The sequence below is a fragment of the Liolophura sinensis genome, chromosome 1 (genome assembly GCF_032854445.1).
Source record: "Liolophura sinensis isolate JHLJ2023 chromosome 1, CUHK_Ljap_v2, whole genome shotgun sequence".
Classification (NCBI taxonomy): Eukaryota; Metazoa; Mollusca; class Polyplacophora; order Chitonida; family Chitonidae; genus Liolophura; species Liolophura sinensis.
In genome coordinates this window covers 53,659,371-53,680,029 of record NC_088295.1, presented here as the reverse complement: position 1 = coordinate 53,680,029, position 20,659 = coordinate 53,659,371, and the positions used below count along the sequence as shown (strand labels likewise).

At 41.0% G+C, this 20,659-nt stretch overlaps 1 protein-coding gene across 1 annotated transcript; it reads right to left on the bottom strand.

Annotated features, from left to right (window-relative positions):
- Positions 1-605: 605 nt before the first annotated feature.
- LOC135462060 (uncharacterized) lies at positions 606-20,422 on the bottom strand. Its single transcript, XM_064739414.1, has 12 exons — positions 19,641-20,422; positions 18,901-19,113; positions 17,475-17,610; positions 14,890-15,155; positions 13,945-14,063; positions 12,116-12,328; positions 7,094-7,649; positions 6,111-6,323; positions 5,386-5,521; positions 4,346-4,611; positions 2,960-3,078; positions 606-2,208 (listed from the first exon to the last, which is right to left on the bottom strand). Exons 1-12 carry the CDS (start codon positions 20,181-20,183, stop codon positions 1,995-1,997), a joined length of 2,994 nt encoding a protein of 997 aa, XP_064595484.1. The 5' UTR covers positions 20,184-20,422; the 3' UTR covers positions 606-1,994.
- Positions 20,423-20,659: the final 237 nt, after the last annotated feature.

Below are 20,659 nucleotides of genomic sequence, written 5' to 3'. Positions count from 1 at the left end.
ACTTATTTGATTTATTTATTTGTTTTACGCCGTACTCAAGAATATTTCACTTATACGACGGCGGCCAGCATTATGGTGAGAGGAAAACCGGCAGAGCCCGAGGAAAACCCACGACTATCCGCAGGTTGTTGACAGACCTTCCCATATACGGCCGGAGAGGAAGCAGCATGAGCTGGACCTGAACTCACAGCGACTGCACTGGTGAGAGACTCCTGGGACATTACGCTGCGCTAGCGCGCTAACCAACCGAGCCACGGAGGCCCTTCCTATGCTACTGTTCATGCATTTACATGCGCAGTTAGATAAAATCTGGAACTCAAGAAGCCGGATTTTCATCGGTAACATGTGTGAATTTGCCAGCTATCACACATTCGTCACTGTTGTGGTTTTACTCTCTGTGCTGTAGTCTTTTATACTCACCGACAGATTTATTGCAGGACCTAGTAACCCACGCTGCTATTACTGGGTTGCACAATATCGCGTTTCTGAAAAATCTGGAACACGGAGGAATTGCTTATGATCAGTAGCAGCTTTATTCCCGAGCTTGAATGTATATGAAATGTACGATGTTTAGAACACAATCAGAATGAGGCATTCAGCTCCCGGGTTATAAAGGCTGTTCCTAATCCACAAGCAAAAGGAACTCCAAACCTGTTCCAGGGATTAGAACCAGGTGGTGTCCAAGGCTAATCACCTAGTGACACAAACTTGTGTGGCCAAGCCAAGTTGATCGACACATAAACGACCGAGAGTCTTCCAGCGGTGATTCACTGACTAATTAATACAATGCATTCAGATATATTAGTTACGCAAGAACATGTATGATAAATAACAGAATGCCAATCACAACAAATTCGGCAGCAATTCCAGCAAATATGTACAACAAAATATTTCTCATCTACGGTCATGTAAAATGCAAGAATCCAACATTTATAACAGTATTTATTTATTTGATTGGTGTTTTACGCCGTACTCAAGAATATTTCACTTATACGACGGCGGCCAGCATTATGGTGGGTGGAAACCGGGCAAAGCCCGGGGGAAACCCACGACTGGCAGACCTTCCCACTTACGGCCGGAGAGGAAGCCAGCATAAGCTGGACTTGAACTCACAGCGACCGCATTGGTGAGAGGCTCCTGGGTCATTACGCTGCGCTAGCGCACTAACCGACTAGGCCACGGAGGCCCCTTTATAACAGTACAATTATTACATAAAAGTACACAACACAATGCCATCACCTGCACAGGTTGTCATGCTAGTTACAACATTTAGAGTTGAGATGAAAACATGGCCAACCGATCTTAGAGCAAAGTACTGGCATACTTGCATGTCGGACTTCGGTATATGCCGGGTGAAGTCAGAAGTTTATCGCACTTTGACTACAATTTGCGACAAAACAGTACATCAAAAAGAAAACATTAGTCGCGCTTTAACCACCTTTGAACCTCTTGCTGATGTGTAGAAGTTCGCAAAAAACAACTTTTTATGCAGTGGCGCTAAACTATATCACAGTATGTATAATATATATGTGCTGGGAACCAGCCTATAGCATTTATACACACTTGAAGTCAGCAGATTTTATACAATTTAACAATCTGCATGCAGATAAGTACGATAAGATACATTGTAAATCGGTAATATATGAAATATTGATGAATAAACAGATTTCTACTGAGAAAACTTCAGTTGGGCTACCAAGAGCTACTCGACACATTATACTCTGTACACATGCTACCTGAGCTGCATATCAATGTCTGTATGAAGATCTATATAATGGTATTATGGACTGTTGTTCATGTGTGAAAACTGATCGATTCTGAATTTTCTTACGTCACTGAGATGACGTTGATTCATTGTTACAATAAGGAATACATGGTTAGCGAGAGGTTAATGCGTGTAGAAAAGCAAACAAGCGATAACATAATTAACCTTGTATAAATGCATACGTCAGTCTTTCTTGATCCCATAACTCTGCCAAAAGCGCTTAAAGCTTTTATTTTGATCGGGACTTAACAATCACTTTAAATGGTTCCGGCTTGATTCCGGCGCTGTTTGGAGAACTTGAGCGAGGGTCCAGAGTTGGTGCTTCGCCTTTCGCGACTTCAAAGTCAAACTTCCTCACTAGTGACGTGACGAACAGAAATAACATATCGTAGGCTAGGCCTTCACCAAAGCAATTTCTTCGTCCACCGCCAAACACGATAATACTGCGGGAAAAAACGCAAAATTTAAAGCATTAAACAATAAAATCAAAAAATTAAATACATCTTTCTTTTATGTAGACTAAAAATGTTATAAAGCCGGCTTTTTCTATTAATACATCTTTGTCTTCGCTTTCAGAGCATGAACAGGGGTGTTTAGCATCTTGAAATTTCAACCTATGAAAAATAATTTTATAGAGTTTAATGAATTTTGTATATCCAACATGTTCTTTAATGAAGGAATCGCTCTTTTAGACTGATAACATCCGCATTATTTATGGAAATATTTTAATTGATAAACATCGATATTTTATATATTGCTTTATGTCGGAGTCAAATGGATGTGCAATGCGCTATGAATTGGATAATGGAATAAATAAAGCTATAAGAGGAAAAAAAAAACATGAACTCGAGTTTGTCTTAAATCACGAATAAAAATAAATGTATTATTTCTGATACTTTTAGCCAAATGCTCTTTTTATATTTATCGCCACGATGTGACTAAAATATTTCCGATATCATGTTAAACCATAATTACAATTCATTCTTTTTATCTGCGGTCTAAGAAAAGAAGGTGCTTGTGAAGCACTTCAAAACAAAATTTCTTTACAATGTATTTCTATTTGCTTTGTTAGCACGTCGGTATTTTCATGCCAAACAATGTTGAATTTAGGATCCTGCAGACACCACACTTCAAAACGAATTCTAGACAGTTAATAGACGACTCTCTAGACCTATACAAAGCGAGGGAGCTTACTTTTTTCGGAGATCATTCAAGATATATCCTGTTGGGCCGATAAATCTTTGCGGGCGAAATGTCCACGGATCTCTCCACAATGAATCATCATGCTGAATTTTCCACGCATTTGTTATCACCTTCAAATTCAACAGGATATGTACATGATGACACTTCACGTTGTTAGATGCAAACTTATATATCATGCATACACAACAAGCAACATGAGCCTGCTCTTAAAGACATACATACTCAGTTTTAACCCAAGGTTAATCAAAGGGATATTTCACTGGAGTTAACCATAGGAAGTAATTGCTCAGTATAATGTTACAGCGACGACCATTGTGTTGCCCAATACAGTCCTCATCTTTCCACTTGGACTGCGATAGTTATATTCGACCTTTCGCCCGCTTATTTATTTGCATATATTCTCAACACCAATGAAATGCGCTGATGCATGCTTTTTCGTGCTTATAGTACGGTAGCCTATATTACTGTTTCCATCTAAATCAAATCTGTTCCTGATTTTACCTACACACTATAATGCACTGGTCTTTTGCGGCGCCACCATCGACTGATTTCCATATGCAGTTTTACATTATATACGCAATTCTGCAATAGTCGACGGGGCACATTGTTGTGTCCTCGACAATGCACTCGGCAAGTGTGAACTCGATCAGGTTGTGGAGACAATGGAAAGGCACACACACACACACACACACACACATATATATACATAGTCAGATAAATACAGCTAATGCCTTGTTCTTCTCCATACACTCTATAAAGTAGATATGATGTGTACGTAAAGCCTACAGGAAATAAAGCTACCAAGAAAGGAAGCAAAGGCTTTGAACGTGTTACATGTCTCATTTTTGAAGTTTACGTACTAATTAAATAAAAAGTAGGAATAAATCATCTTCCTTCTGCGCATGCCAGAAAGCCTTTCTAAGGCTCACAAACCATGAAAACGAACCCCTAATTTGTTGTTTTATTTTAGCTTTTTGTTGTGAGAGTTATTGCCGAAACTAAGGAAGAAATTATCATCTTTTTCTGTTATTTTATGCCTGGTAATTTAATAATATATTTTGAAGCTAATTATAATATATTATTATCATTCATTCAACCAAGCCGTATGTGGGAAGATCTGCCAGCAACCTGCGGATGATCGTGGGTTTCGTCCGGGCTCTGCCCGGTTTCCTCCCACCAGATACCAGAACAGCGCGAACATAGCAGGCTGTTGTAAATAAGCTATAAGCTTTAAACAGATTTAGTACTGTGAAATTATATCCGCCATAAAACGGTTGCAAGAGTACTAGTTGTTACATTTGTAATTAACGCTTAAACTGCGAACCAATAACGAACCAATTACATATCGGGCTACTGATACATAGGGAACAGATATACCGTAGCATCTTTAGGAATAGTATATCCTCTAAACTGGACCTCCTCTTCGGCCGCTCGTGGCAGCAGGAGAGGCGTGGGGCATGCCCACCGCAACAGCTCCAGCACAACCGCTTCAGCGTAGATCATCTTTGATCTGTCGGCCAGAGTGGGAGACCGAAATTTGCCGAGAACGGAGTCCATTTCTTTCCGGAGATTTTCGGAAACCTCCGGTTGGTTCAGGATAACCACAATGAAGTAAAGACAAGTGCCTTGAATGACACCCGATCCTGGAAGCGAATGGGAACGTGTCAGTTTATTTATGAACACAGTATTGATGCACGACGATAAAGCTTTTTGTTAAGGTTGTTAAAGCACCACCAGATACTGACCTCTTTTGGGGCACTTTTTGCTGTTTGAATATACAAGTTTAAAGCGTCTTCCCTATCAACAATCTCTTGTATAGATATACTTCAGTGACGAACTACTCATACTGATGACCAAAGCAGTAAAAGTTGCGTTTGATGGCGCATACAATGGCTTCCATCGCCACAGTAGTCACTCTGGAGGCACAATATAATGTGGCACTATCGCTTCCACTATCCTCGCCGTGGTCTTGTGTCAGGGGGTTTTCCGGGTAAATGTACATGGCGAGAGGAGATGGCTTCCTCTGGGTTCTGTCCTGACCCACTGCCTCAGATGGCTAAAACGCCTGCTCACTGCAACTGTCAGGCTCTTAACCAGTGAGGTCGCTTTTTCTAATTCACATTGCTTTAGCTGCGGCTTTAAGTCAGGGTGTTTATCTGACGATGGTCGGTGGTCACTCTCGCCATTCCGGTTTTCTACACCAATAAACCAGTATGACTGCCGTCGCTTAAGCTAAATATTCTTCAGTGTGGCGGTAAACAACGATTAAGATAAATAAATGAAGAAATGAAAGATAAAACAAATAAGTATATCCCAAAAAAATATTGACACGCCTCTTTGCAAGTTTTATCCCTCTTTTATCACTGTCTAATAAACAAGCTGCATTTTTTGGCTTTCATGAAGACAAACCGGTTTACCTGCAGATATTGTGGACATAGCTGAGAAATGCAGGTGATCGTCCGTTAACTGTAAAGCGATGTTTCCTAAAGATTCCTTTTGGGCTTTTATCATCTCATCAATTCCACCTCTCAGATAAGCTGGATTATACGATACCTGTTACAGATACAAGAGGGGAAAACTTTAGTACAGATAGTGGAGATGCTTTGTCATTAAGTATACAACGGTTCGTTAGATCATTAGGCGCTGACGCATTTCACTGACAACTGGACAAGAAGTTTCCCCTTGTATTAAAATCGCATTACTTGGACATATCTCGGAATCAATGATGCAAAGCTAAAATACACTAAACTTTTATCGTAAGTATGATTGAAACCAGAGCTGACTTACAGGAAATATACACATTGCCCTTGTTTCTGTGTCTTTTTTTGATAAGAAAATTGACTTTATACAGGTGTCTAACTACCATTCCCACTGTTTGCTCTACAATTACTTTAAAGTACGTTAGCATTAACTTCGTTTTTCATGGTTTTTTTTTATTAAAATGTACATTATAATTAACCTATCCATTGATTCGAAGGACTTTTTGACCCAGTTTTTTAATCTGAAGCATGTTTTATTTCAGATCTTTCATCTATTTAATAAGCACTCTCAAATGCATAGGAATTAAACGATGGCTATGCAACACCTGGTCACAGATACATGTAAGCCTAACTGGGCAATATGACAAATATTAGTAACCAACCTTGATCGTATCGTATATTATTTCCTTCAGCTTCTTCGACAGGGATTTACAACGATTTATCGTCTTTCCATATCCAAATGGGAGGAAGCGTAAAAAGGGAAACAGGGTCAGAATGGAGTCTGTCTTTGGGAGCACGAGGCTAGATTGAAGTGTGGCACTTTCGATAATTATTGACATCCTCGGGTCGTCGTACTCATAGCGCTGTCCTGTCAGCTGAAAACAAAAACAGACAGGGACCAATTCCACAAAACCATTTCTGACTTGCGTCAAAATTTAAAACCTCTCCACAATGCTTAGTTTTGGGTACTGGAAGTTGAAATTTTGACGTATTTATCTGAAGAAAACACATATGAGAGGTCAAACTTTTAATTAACAGGTAATATATATGTGCCCTAAAATCGTATTTCAAATTTTTCACTTAAGCCAGAAATGATTTTGTGAAATGGACCCCAGGTACCCAATATTTCTGGCTTTTTACCGTGGCCATATTGACGATAGCAGCTGATGAATTCTGAATTGTATATATTGCATAGTTCACGCACACGTCTTGTTTGTACATTACATGTTCTACTTAGGGTGGGGAATGTATTTTTAGATGCAGACAATCATTATTACACGGCCAGTATGTACGCATGCCAAGTGTTGGGTCATCAAAGAAAATTTTTCTTCAAACTTGTAAGTAATAAACTTTCCATTTACTGAAACTCCAACTATAGATATCACTGAATATATAAGCACATACAGTAATTATTTACTCATTTAATTGATTGATGTAACGCAAGCCTGTTTTTTAGTGGTCAAGTTTATGTGTATGAACTTGGAATGACGAGAGAGTAAATCGAGAGTACATAGCAGCACATGCGCTGTTGAAGCCAAACCAATCCACGCTAATTCACGCGTGAACAGGGAAGAATATGCACTTTAAGAAATGAAACTTATTTAACCTTAAGAGTTAATTCAAGAAACAAGCTATGTCTACTTACCATTATTAACATTATATTTACAAGATACAAGTGAATTGGTCGAAGCAGATCTTGCGGCCCCTCTCCCTCCAAGCTGCCTATCAACTTCAGGAGATGCCCTACCTCCTCTTGCAATTTATGTGGATAGTTTTCGATGAGGATTTTCGTCGCAGTATACAAAGCGGCGCGTCGCTTTTTACGACCTGCAGAATTCTGAGCCAGTGCGACATCTTTGTTACTACCTCCTATAAACTGAGTTGCGAAAGATTTCTGCCTCCCGTCGATCTTTTCCCCATATCTGTTCTCTTCGTACAACTCCCTGAAGGCCTCAATGGTGTTAACAACAACGACGACTGGTCCCACGGTCTGCACACTAAAGACGTCGCCATACTCCCTGCTGATGTCTGTAAAACTCTCATGAACTTTCGAGGACTTCACATCCAGAAGATTTCCAATGAGAAATTTTGCAGGAGGTCCAGGTGGTAAGTTTCGGGGAGATTTTCCAGCCAAAAAAAACTTGACCACAAGTAAAACCAGTAGCAAAAGGGCGATAGCTATAAACGCGTCCATCTTTGTCCTTCAAGACAGGGGGCCTGTCCTCTGTATAAAATCACAGCAATCGTAATCTTCAGAGATGTGTTTGCAGCCTGTTGCTATATCACTCTCGTTCAAGCCAACCAGACATGTGTACTTTGACCTACGAACTGGCACAATAAGCCTTGGTAGGGGAAATAACCTCAAAAAGGTACAGGAAATGGATGCTGATGCGATCATACACCTTAGACTAAGAGAGCGTAATATACAGAACATGCTGAACAAAAAATAATAATCCCGTAAAGCTCTCAAAATTACCAGGTTTATCTCCCTTCCGAAATCATGGCTGGTCGATACCTAAAGAGATGATGTTCTTGTGCAGAAGTGCGCGGAACAGAGGTATATACACACGAGCTGCTGTGGTCACGCTTCACCAATCGTCTGCATATTCAAAAGCAAAAGTTACCGTGACCTAGCAAAGAAGACGTCGGTTTTTCATCTTCCTCTTAGTACTTTATTGTAAATATAAGCTTGACCTATATGCTACATAGACCTACATAGGCCTATATAGTAAGGATGTATACAGGACGCCTCTTATTACAGCCTACTTCTTATTACAGACAACAGAGCCTGGGACATGCAACTAGGCATACGAAATCAGTGCCCAGTACTTCGTAGTGGATTTACGCAAGCAGATTTGTTAAGCGTCTGACATTGGGCTGACGTCTACAGATTTGTCAACAACCTGACAAAGGACAGTTTTTTTCCATCGGAATGACGTCTACAGATTTGCCAACTACCTAACAATGGCAGATTGTTTCAATCGGGCTGACGTCAGCAGATTTGTCAACTACCTCGCAGATTGTTTCAATCGGGATGACGTCATTAGATTTGTCAACTACTTGGCAACGGGTGATTGTTTTAATCGAGCTGACTCCAACAGATCTGTCAACTAACTGGTCATGGGCAGCTCTTTCCGTGAGGTTGACGTCTGCACATTTGTCAACTACCTGGCAGATTGTTTCAATCGGGCTGACGTCTGCAGATTTGTCAACTACCTGGCAACGGGTGATTGTTTTAATCGGGCCGATGTCAGCAGATCTGTCAGCTATACCTGACAAAGGCCAATTGTTTCCATCGGGTCGACCCCAAAAGATCTGTCAACTATACCTGACAAAGGGCAATTGTTTCCATCGGGTTGACCCCAAAAGATCTGTCAACTATACCTGGCAAAGGACAAATGTTTCCATGGGGCCGACCCCAAAAGATCTGTCAACTATACCTGGCAAAGGACAATTGTTTCCATGGGGCCGACCCCAAAAGATCTGTCAACTATACCTGACAAAGGGCAATTGTTTCCATCGGGCTGACCCCAGCAGATCTGTGAACTACCTGGCAATGGGCAGTTGTCTCCATGGGGGCGACGTCTGTAGATCTGTCAGTTACTTGGCAATGAGCGAGTGTTTCAATCGGGCTGATGTTAACAGATCTGTTAACTGTACCTGACAAAGAGTGATTGTTTCAGAGGTAATCCACGGTGTGAATGATTATGGCAATTTTTCATCCATATAGTGGCGAGAAAATATTTGACAAATTTACCCAACAAACCTAAGCTAGACAGTGAAAACGACGACACCAGCACCGTCGGAGAGAGGGAAATCTCGAAATGCCATGCCCATGTCCGGGTTTGAACCTCCAACCTGCTGCTTATTTAATGAAGGGAATAGTAATGAAAATTTAGTATACTAGGTCAAATTCAATAAAACCTGATAGTCATTTATCTATGTTTCATTTCTGTTTTATGCCATGCGCCAGAATATTTCAGTTAAAAGATGGTCAGATTTAATGGTGAAGAAAACCAGAAAGAGGTGGGAGGGAAAAGGGGGCACCTCGTGAGGTAAATGACAAGTCGAGCTAGCAAGGGTTGAATTCAAAGGCCCTCGGTCAACAAGGGTACATCAGAGCACGATGAAACTTTCATCGTCGTGAACCCACTATAAGTGTTTCCCAAATCCAAGCGCTCAGAACACGTGTGTACTACGCGTCGAGGACACCAATCATGGGACACGATACAACATCCATGCAGACGTAGAAGGGTCGAAAGCTGTAGATTTATGTGCTCAAGATCCTTGAGTTTTGCCGTACTCAAGAATTTTTCACTAATATAAAGATGGCCAAGTTTATGGATTTAGGACACCAGAGTAAACCATGAATCGCCCTCGGCTAAGTACCTGAAAAACTTTCTGACAAATTTGCAGCCAAACCAGCGAAAAGCGGGACTTTGACTCGCAGCACCTTTGATCAAAACCCAAAAGTGTACAGCGACCTGCGAAACATGCACCCAGCAGTGACAAGACCTATCAAGATTTTTCCAGAAATGATTTAAAATCGGTCTTATTGTATGATTTGATATAACACATATTCCATGAAGGGGCCTCCATGGCTCAGCTGGTTAGCGCGCTAGAGCAGCGTAATGGTCCAGAAGCCAATGCGGTCTGTATTCAGGAATTCCTCTCTTATTCCTCTCCGGCCGTACGTGAGAAGGTCTTCCAGCAAACTGCGGATGGTCGTGGATTTCCTCCCACCATAATGCTGGCCGCCGTCGTATTAGTGAAATATTCTTGAGCACGGCGTAAAACACCAATCAAATAAATAAATAAATAAATAAATATTGCATGAAAGATAGATTATAGAAACTCAATCTCTATATAAAGTCAGATCAAGTCGCCGGCCCTCACATAGTTCCACTAGGTTTACCGTCCTGCTCGCTATATATATAAGCAATTGTCTACAATACATCTGTACAGATACTTTGTACAAAGCTTGTTTACACTGTTTGTTTAAATCAGTACGTGTACCAGTATTTAGGGAATTTAATTCATTCTATCCATTCATCCACAGTCTTCTCATCTCCCAACCTTTTCGGCCATCTCTTTGTCTAGCCTTACAATCACGTCAAATTTATCCAAATAAAAGTGAAATATTCTTGAGCACGGCGTAAAACACCAATCAAATAAATAAATTTATCATTCGACCCTTATTCGTCCATTCACTTACCAAAACTGTTTGTCTCTCCACATATATCAATACACTTACCAAAACCGCCCGTCTCTCCACCTATATTCATCCACTTACCAAAAGCCCGTCTCTTCACCTATATCCATCCACTTATCAAAACCCCCTGTCTCTCCACCTATATCCATCCACTTACCAAAACCGCCCGTCTCTCCATCTATATTCATCCACTTACCAAATCCCCCTGTCTCTCCACCTATTTCCATCCACTTACCAAAACCGCCCGTCTCTTCACCTATATTCATCCACTTACCAAAACCGCCCGACTCTATACCTATATTTATCCACTTACCAAAACCGCCTGTCTCTCCACCACCTGTATTCATCCACTTAACAAAACCCCCTGTCTCTTTAACTACATCCACCAAGCCATTCAGTCATCTCTTGTCATTCCACTTACCAAGTAATGTATCCATATATCCATTCATCAATTCCTCATCCTTCCACCGACTAATGTCAATTAGTCGTCCAGTTACTGTGCCTCTTAATTTTTTCTACACATGCATAGTTGTAATTATCAAACACAATGCCTCTCTGGCTGTATGTGAGAAGATCTCTCAGCAACCTGCGGATGGTCGTGGGTTTCCCCCAGGCTCTGTCCGGTTTCCTCCCACCATAATGCTGGTCGCCGTCGTATAAGTGAAATATTCTTGAGTACGGCGTAAAATACCAATCAAATAAATAAAACACAATGACAGCAGTGTCCGGTTAGTAAATACAGGATAACAGGCTAACGCTTGTCGTGTTGGCCTTACACACATGCATACATGCATAGTTGTATCCGGGATTTAGATAGACCGCCTATTTTAATCCCAGGTTAAAGCAAGTCGATTCCGATCTATGTAGTCTTTTGTTCATTATTGAAGTAACGGTTTTGATATCGAGGCCGACACAAACCATACAAGGGCATATAACACTATCCCAAAATGCTGATGGGAATAGGTCCCCACTAGATGATGGGAATATCCCCACTAGGTGAGGGGAATGTCCCCCCTAGGTGATGGGAATGTTTTCACTCCTTTGATTTTATTGACACATTACATAACAGTCTGCAAGGCAAACAGTCCATTACAAAATTCCAAATCTACGTATACGTATATATGTTTTATTTTCTATTGAATCATTCACATGCTTTTTCATTTTACGTGTCACTGCATTCATTTTTTACATTACCTGTATAAATTTCACGTATATACGCTAAAATGTATGGGTGAGAGTGCACAGGAAACCACTGCGCCTCCCGAAGTATTCGACAAACTTCCTGACTTAAAGCGGAAGCTGAATCAGCGGGAGTTAGCAGGCGATGTTACTGGTCATTGGTCCAGCTAGTGTCTGACGCCTTCCGGTCCTTACAAATCAGCCATACATAAACATACACATGCTCTTTTTAACAAATGAACACACACATTATAGATTCTCGTACTGGATAATTACACTGATCTTCTAGATTTAGCAATCACAGTGAAAGGTTCCGGTTTTATTCCCACGCGATCAGCTGTGTGAAAATGAGGGTCCATTTTAGGTACTTTTCCCGAAGGCGCCTCGAAGTCAAAATGCTTCACCATTGACGTCACAAAGAGAAAGGTTAAATCGAAGGCCATATCTACACCTATGCACTTTCTTCTTCCACCGCCAAAGGCTATTACACTGAAACAAATCAAGATGTAACAATCATGTAGGCCTGATATACTTTGGAGGATATAATTTTATTTTATTTATTCATTTGATAGGTGTTTTACGCTTTACTCAAAAATACTATACTAATTACTTATACGTTGGCAGCCAGCTTTATGGTGAGAGGTAACCCGTGACAGAGAAACCCCCGACCCTGCGCAAATTGCTGGAAGATCTTCCCACGTACGATGGGAGAGGAAGCCAGTATAAGCTGAAATTGAACTTGGTGATCGCATTGGTGAGAGGTTGGGTTTTTGCTCCGCGCTGGCATGCTAACCACCTCAACAACGGAGCCCCCTTTGAGAAAATAAAAGCGATTTTCGATTCACCGTTTGTAGAGGAAAAGCATATTTATTTATTTACTTGAATAAGGTTTGGTTTATTTATTTACTTCATTGTTGTTTAACACCAAGCTCAAGGATTTTTCATTTATGTATGCTGGCCGTTAGGTTAATGCTTGGAGCTGGTAAGTAATTGACCTTCGTCAGGTACATGGCAATCCTCCTGACGTAAAACCGCCACCGAAACAGCGATAGCTGGATTCGAACTCGCAACCTCTCTGTCCATGTGGATCACAAGAATGTTAGCCGTACTCAAGAACTCCACTTTAATATACGATCGCGGTTAGTTTTATATACATGGCGGAAACTCGAGAGCTTTATACCGGCCTTTGGTATGTCCGACTATTGAAATTTCTCCACGTGAGCAGATATTCACTCGCAAGGCGACGTCGGCTGTGGGCCGCTTAGTGCCATGAAGGTCCCAAGAACAATGGAGGGTAGAAAAATTTTAAGGGTTCGCTGCCTAATAATGGGACTGAACTCACATCTTTTTGCATTGGCAAATGACTCACCTACTACCCTCCACCTCCCTCCTCCCAATCGTAGAGGGCCTCCGTGGCTCAGTCGGTTAGCGCAGCGTAATGACACAGGAGTCTCTCACCAATGCGGTTGTTCAAGCCCAGCTCATGCCGTCTTCCTCTCCGGCAGTACGTGGGAAGGTCTCCCATCAACCTGCGGATGGTCGTGGGTTTCCCCCGGGCTCTGCCCGCTTTCCTCCTACCATAATGCTGGCCGCCGTCGTATAAGTGAAATATTCTTGAGTACGGCGTAAAACAGCAATCAAATAAATAAATAAATACCTCCCAATCGTATTTAAAATGTGTAAACCTGCTTCCGTTTTAACCCAGATGGCAGTGAACAGGAATCAGGGTTAGTCAGCCTGACGGGAAGGTATCGCGTAAAAACTGTCTGTTCGTCCACAACACAATGGAGTAAGCATGTCGCGAGGGAAAATGTGCATATGTTTTTAGTTGATTGGCATCAATTATCAGCCACCCAAATTTCTGGCTGTAATACTTTAAAACGGCTAAACTTAACAAGGTTGCGATGAGCGATAAATATATATTATACACCCATAAATAACTGGTATTTGGTATATAAATAACTGGTGTTGCACAGGCTCCTAAGCTTCCAGAAACCCCACGCGCTGTTTACCCTATATTCTAACTATTTCGAATCTTTTAGCCTGAAACTCTTGGTAAGAATTGCGCTGAAGAAACAGTCTAATAGCTATATTATAGTGCTTACTTCCTCTGCAGGTCAGTCAGCAAACCTCCATTCGGGTCTAGGAATCTTTCCGGCTGGAACTCCCACGGGTTCTTCCACAAGGCTTCGTCGTGAAGAATTTTCCATGCGTTCGTAATAACCTTTGAAATAAAAAAATTCGATGAAACGCGTAATGCAATATGTCCCAACAACATTTGGTCAAATGGAATCAGGGAGGAGGACGTTGTTCTGGGCAGTATGTTTGAAATGCGCATGCCATGCAGTTTATGACCGCATAGGTCTTTATTTTTCACAAAGTGTATTTTGTTTAAATTCTCAATTTTGGGGAAATTGTATAACTACAACTTGAATTTATGCTTCAAGATCAACCTGGCAAGGCTGAATGCATTCCAGGTAGGCTAATTTTCTCTTCCTCAGATTATCAGCTAGACATGCTGTTTGTTCTTTATAGTCTCTACAGAAGCATTATATAATTAAGGTTATAGGCGGGATAGCCTATATAAGGAGTTACACTTGTTGATAAATAAACGAAATGGTGAAATACAATACAAAAGACGACCGTCCAATACAGGTATGATGTGGTACGTGTATTCACAATTATTGGAGCGATGAACCCTGCAATGTTTTTCAAAGTATGGTCGTAATAAAAGTAAGTATTAAATGTGAAATTAAGGAAGGGAGATATTTCTTTTTCAACAGGTTTTTGCCAGCACAATCTTTCAGAAACATTTATCTCAACCGTGGTTTATCAGGAGAATACCGACAAGGACAGGCAGAACAAGTAGTTATTCTGTTTGTACAGGCGCTGCTTATTTCAAAAGATTTTTTGTTTAGCTGTGTACTTTTTGGAATTTCCAGATGACGACCGTGTGTTCATACAAAAATATTACGACAGTGAAAATGCGATGAAGATACATGTACCAATTAATATTTTTGAAATATTTCAAAGAAGGCAAATAACTTTACCGTAGCGTCCTTAGGTATGGTGTATTCTCGAAACTGTATGTCTTCCTCAGCACGCCTGGGTACGAGGATTGGCGCGGGGCTGCCCCATCGGAGTAGTTCCAACACCACAGCTTCTGCGTACGTCAACCTCGATCTGTCGGCCAGTTTCGGTGAGTGGGATCTGCCAATCACGGAATCCATCTCCTGTCGCAGTTTCTCGGCAATCTCCGGTTTATTCAGAATCACAACAATAAAGTATAACAGGTTTCCTATCGGGACAGCCGTACCTGGAATACATTGTTTATTTTACAGTTTGATTGTTCTCTGTCAAATCCGTAGATAAACCTAGAGATTATCAACCTACTTTTGGGCTTAAAGGATTAGTGTCCAGATATATTAATTATTCGTAATTTGTTACCCCTGTCCATATTGTTAAACTGAGTTTAAGCAAATATTCCAAAACGTACATTTATCTTATTAATTTGACACTTAAAATCACTAGATAATGTCACTGACTTTATGCGCCTTTCCGCCAACACTCGGTAGTCTACGCCGAATTACGTCGTACAAGTCCAAGCTTTACACGCTGTCAGAGCTTCGCGATTTTCTCCATTGTTAAAAAAGCTACAAGAGCATATCGAATTTCTCCTCGAAGTAGTTTGCTAAGCTGCATGGGGTTGTAAAAACAGATCATGGAAGAACCCTGAAGTTGGTTTTTGCAAGTTTCCAGACGAGATGATCCTCAGGAAAGCGTAAAGTTAGGGAACAATGCGGAAAGATTTTGTGCGCACCAAAAGCAGCCGTATCTGTTCTTGCCATTGTACAGCTGAAAGCTACGAGAGGGATACAGCTGAACTCGAAAGATTTGGCTACTATAAGTAAGCCGCAGTCGACTAAAAATTGAAGCTTAACTGAACTGAAAAATGATAGATGGCAAATCTCGGTACACTTACACCGACGCCCATATCGTACAGGTATATATATTGTACACGACTATATATAGGCATAGGTTATTCTGAATGCCGACAACAACACTGGGTTGTCATCGCATATGAATATATGTATGAATTTAGAATAGATCGGGGAATAGAATGATATTTATTGTGAAACGGACGGAAGAAAATAATAGTAAATGTTAAGGTAAACAAACGAAGTGTACAGTTTAACACAGGATAAAGCTATAGCTTAATGGTCCGTATTGCGGTTGCAAATGCCTGGATATAGATCAAATTTGACATCTGAAAACTAAAAATTTGAAGTCTGTCCAGAGATGTCAAGCGTCGTCTACCATAGGTTCAAATTGATACAGCAGTATATTTGCTTCTGTGCAGCTAGAATCGGTCTCGAAAATGACATTGTTTTGATACGAAGTCCAACGTTATACATCCCAGTCAGCATTGGATTGGCCAGCCATGAGGTCACCCGCTGAGCAGCTCCTTTGCGGCTCGCTGGAGGTCGGCTAAGGCAGTACACCTATTGTTTATGATGGTTTTATATTCACTACTACGTTTCTCGGAAGCCGTCTCGCTAATGCACTGATTAAACAGGTTACAATCTGTATAACCAGGACACTGCAAAACCTGGACACTAATCCTTTAAAAAAAATGTAATAGTTTCGCTGTATTTTCCTACCTTTCTGGTGAGGGAACTTTAGTTTCCAATAGATCTGTCTCAACAACATTATTGAAATCCCAAGTCAAGTATACAAATATAAACTTTGAAATCCTATCTCGAATTGTGACTTGTCCAGGAGTAGGAAGAACTGTAGGGCTTATGCATACAATTATAGAAAAAGTTGGTCACATTAAAAACCCAAATAATTACATTTCTTGAGGGGTCTTTGAATTCAACGTAGCAGTTAATTATGGAGTACGTTAACTAAGGTTTCTCTAAACCAGTGACTTTCGATGAGAGTAGTTTTCCTGGGTGGTTGATATTCACGCTTCTACACAAGTCACAATGGCCGTCAATCTCAACAGAGTATACATTAGTCGTAGTAACGTTTCAGAGAATAAGAATAACAATTTGTATATTCAATGGATATTCTGCACAATATACGCACACGCCCGGAACTTGGAAATACGTAATGCATTGCTTAAGCAGAAAAACTGGACACAGACCCCCATTATAACTTCCGTTTCTCGGGGCGAATGTAATTCTGTCTATTTTAGGGTGTAAAGTCTTTTTTTTGCTGCCAGCCTGCCGTTTTTGGTGTACAAGTGCATGCTTGGTATCAAAATGATGGAAACTGTCTAAGCTTTGAGCAGGTATGAGTTTTAATGATGAAAGTTTGAAATTCTGGGCGTGAGGACACAAGGAGACAGGTGGTGACGAGGCTGCGAGTGACGTCCCCTTGGCGCTGCTAGGCACCCCTCCCAGCACGGAAAGGTCCAGATTTTTACGGTCAACCTATGTCAAGATTTTTAAGGCTTCTTTCTCACATGCTGGGCCAGGTATGCACTGAAGCTTATTTGCCATGGAATGTTTGGGACTGAGCTACAGCGCTAAACGTTAACATTGTCGCTTGTGGAAAATTAATGGGGGTCTGTGGCCAACTATCACAAGAGATTAGCCAAAATCTCGCGAGAAAACCGTTATCTGCTCACCCGCTCCTGCGACAGCTAGAGCGGTCATGCTGAGGTGTTCATCAGTCAGCTCCAATGCCACGTTACCAAGAGCCTCTTTCTGAACTTTTAACAGTTCATCTAGTCCGCCTCTCACAATGTCTGGGTGATACGAGTCCTTCGAAAAAAAAAATCACAAGCTTAATTGAAAAAGATCTGTGATGCTCATTGTTAAAGGTCATTGTTGTTATTTAGGTGTTTTATTTTTTTTTTATTTCTTTTATTTATTTTATTTTTTTTTTTGGCTCCACTGTGCCATCAACAGCTGGATCCCAACTGGCTACCTCACATAGCAGATACTACAGTTATGTCTTGCCACAACACCTTTAATTGGGTCAATCAGTGTTTTGGCTGCATAGATATACATACAAAACGATACAGGCAAGTGCTTGCAAAAATGTGAAGCCATAGAGCAATCTTAGTACACCCCTAACGTAAATATGTAAGAGCTGGCAGAAATGTGAATGCGTGGCGCACTCTTAGTAAAATCAAATATGTGTAGAAAAAAGACTTACTACCCAAACCCTATAGGCCGCTTCAACTGAAGAAGTTATGCGCAATTAGGCTTGCGTATCACTATAAGTTTTTGCCAAACAAAACTGACAGCTGACATGATACAGAACCTGATTTAGCAGTATAAAAAAAAGACTTTTAAAATTTATCACATTCATGACGACATAGAGTACATCTATTTGACGATGATCAGACCAGCATCAAGGAAGCTGACCTGGTTATTTTTCCCCTGATCTTATTCTCTTGCCTGTACAACCTGGGATATTGTATCCCAGCTAAAACGTCACGCGCTGTCTCTGGGCAATGGCAGATGTGAAAAGCGCTCTGCTTGGCAGATAATAAACAGCGAGGTGGTAAATGGGCCTATCTGTATACTGTAGTGTCTGCAGTATAAATATGTAAATAGCTTCGGCACAGGTGGCGATCGAAAAGGGAGGACAGGTGAGTTGGTGGGGGAGGGGAAAGTGGTGGTGGCGCCACGCGCTTTCGCTGGGCGACGGCAGACGTGAAACGCGCTCTGCTTGGCAGATAATAAACAGCAAGGTGGTAAATGGCCTATCTGTATACTGTAGTGTCTGCAGTATGAAATATGTAAATAGCTTTGGCACAAGTGGCGATCGAAAAGGGAGGAGAGGTGAGTTGGTGGGGGAGGGGAAAGTGGTGGTGGCAAATAAATGAAGCAAGTCAAAATCAAACGGCCCCTGTTAGGAAAGAAATGATATAGCCTGAAAAAGCCAGGCAAATAGTCGAAATTACTTTAATTATGATATTTTTCAAAAGGAAATCCCACCATAACGCTACGCTTAATTTTGATGCGCAAAAAAGGAAGTCTATTGCACACATACATGATAGCCTGCATAAAATAAAGAAATTGTTCCAATGAATCTATACATGCCTTGGCGGGATCGAATATTGCTTCCTTCAGCAGCTTAGTCAAGTAAAGGTAACGCTGATACAGTGGACCGAATATAAAGGGTAGGAAACGTAACCATGGGAACATAGTCATCACTGAGTTAGTCTTAGCCCGAATAAAACTCTGCACAATGTTCGCTCTCTCCATCACGGCTAGTAATCTGGCGTCTTCATAAGAATACCTCTCGCCTGTCAGCTGAAAAACAAGAGACGAATTAAAATGGTTGGCAGAGAATATTACATCTTTTAGAATGTGTTACCAGGGAAGGCAGAATCATGCACGACGTTCGACTTACAGGACCAACGGATTTTGACTGTTATATGTTTTTACATATATTTTCTTAAATTATGATTTAACGGAAGAGAACGCCTTAAAATCGTAATAGGCCATTGCACGCGGATTCCAAATATTGTTTCTACATTTTCATTTTTTGTCCAAATATGTTCTGATTGCTTTATTTCTACATTCACAATGAATTCACATACAATACTACGTTTATATCTGTATTTAATGTGGAAATACAGATGTGAGAGCGTACTTAAAAACAATTATAAAAAAATAGTTTCGGTTTTACGACATTTAATGTATACCCACCATTAACATAATAATCATTATTTATTTATGTATTTATTTATTTGATCGGAGTTTTACGCTTTTAACATTAAAAGCATCATAAAACTACTCTAGGGATAACTTTTAATGGCATAGCTGTTGTAACTCACCATGGTTAAGTTAATGTTGGTGACGTACTGCTGAACGACCTTGTCCATATCCAGGGATACCGGGCCATTCTTTCTCACCAGCTCGATCAAATGCTTAATCTCTTCCTCTAGCTTACTCCCGTGAAGATGGGAGAAGTTTTTACAAGCGGTAAACATCGCTGTCCTCCGTTGTTTGCGCCCCGGTGTATTGGAAGCCAGTGGCACACCCTTGTCTTCGGCAAGGACCTGAGCCACGAAGGTCTTTTCCCGTCCGTCGAGTTTATCTCCATATTTTCCCTCTTCAAACAGTTCTCGAAAAGCATCGATGGTGTTGACAACAACGACAGTCTTACCACCAGTACGAATGCTGAAGACGTCGCCGTACTTCTTGCTGATATCTGTGAAGCTAATATGAAGTCTGTCCGGATTAACATCTAGCAAATTATCAATAAGAAATTTACGTGGTGGTCCTGGAGGAAGATTTTTTCTAGATCTTCTATCCAACGCGTATTTAACAACCAGACTAATGACTAAGAGCAGGCCAACAGCTGTTATCGCCTCCATTGCAAACCTATCCAACCGGTTTTCACGCTAGGGTCAGCTTAGTTAAAACCTATATACTAGAGCGTCACCGCACTGTGCCTGTTGTCCCGGACATAGACGCCCCCACTTTACGGGTTATTTACAGACAATCGTTTTCACAGACAATCGCATGAAGAGGTCACAATTCATAGACTCGATGTCAGTAGTAGATTACATAGTTGACTTTAAATTCCAAATTCCCGAATTGTACGGCAGTTCCAGAGCTTCCAAGGCACAACTCACCAATGACAACTCCTTTGTCATAAGAATAGCAACACTCAGTGCACAGGCCAGACTGCAGACATGCGTAGATGTAGGCCTACACCCAAAGCTGTACAAAATAATGTAGGACGTGCTGGGTTAATTGAAGTGCGACGAAGGCCGTGTCGTTCGTTAACATGCGTCATGGTTGAAAAGTCGTTGCTGACTGACTGGAGGGAGAGATGGGCAAGTCAAGG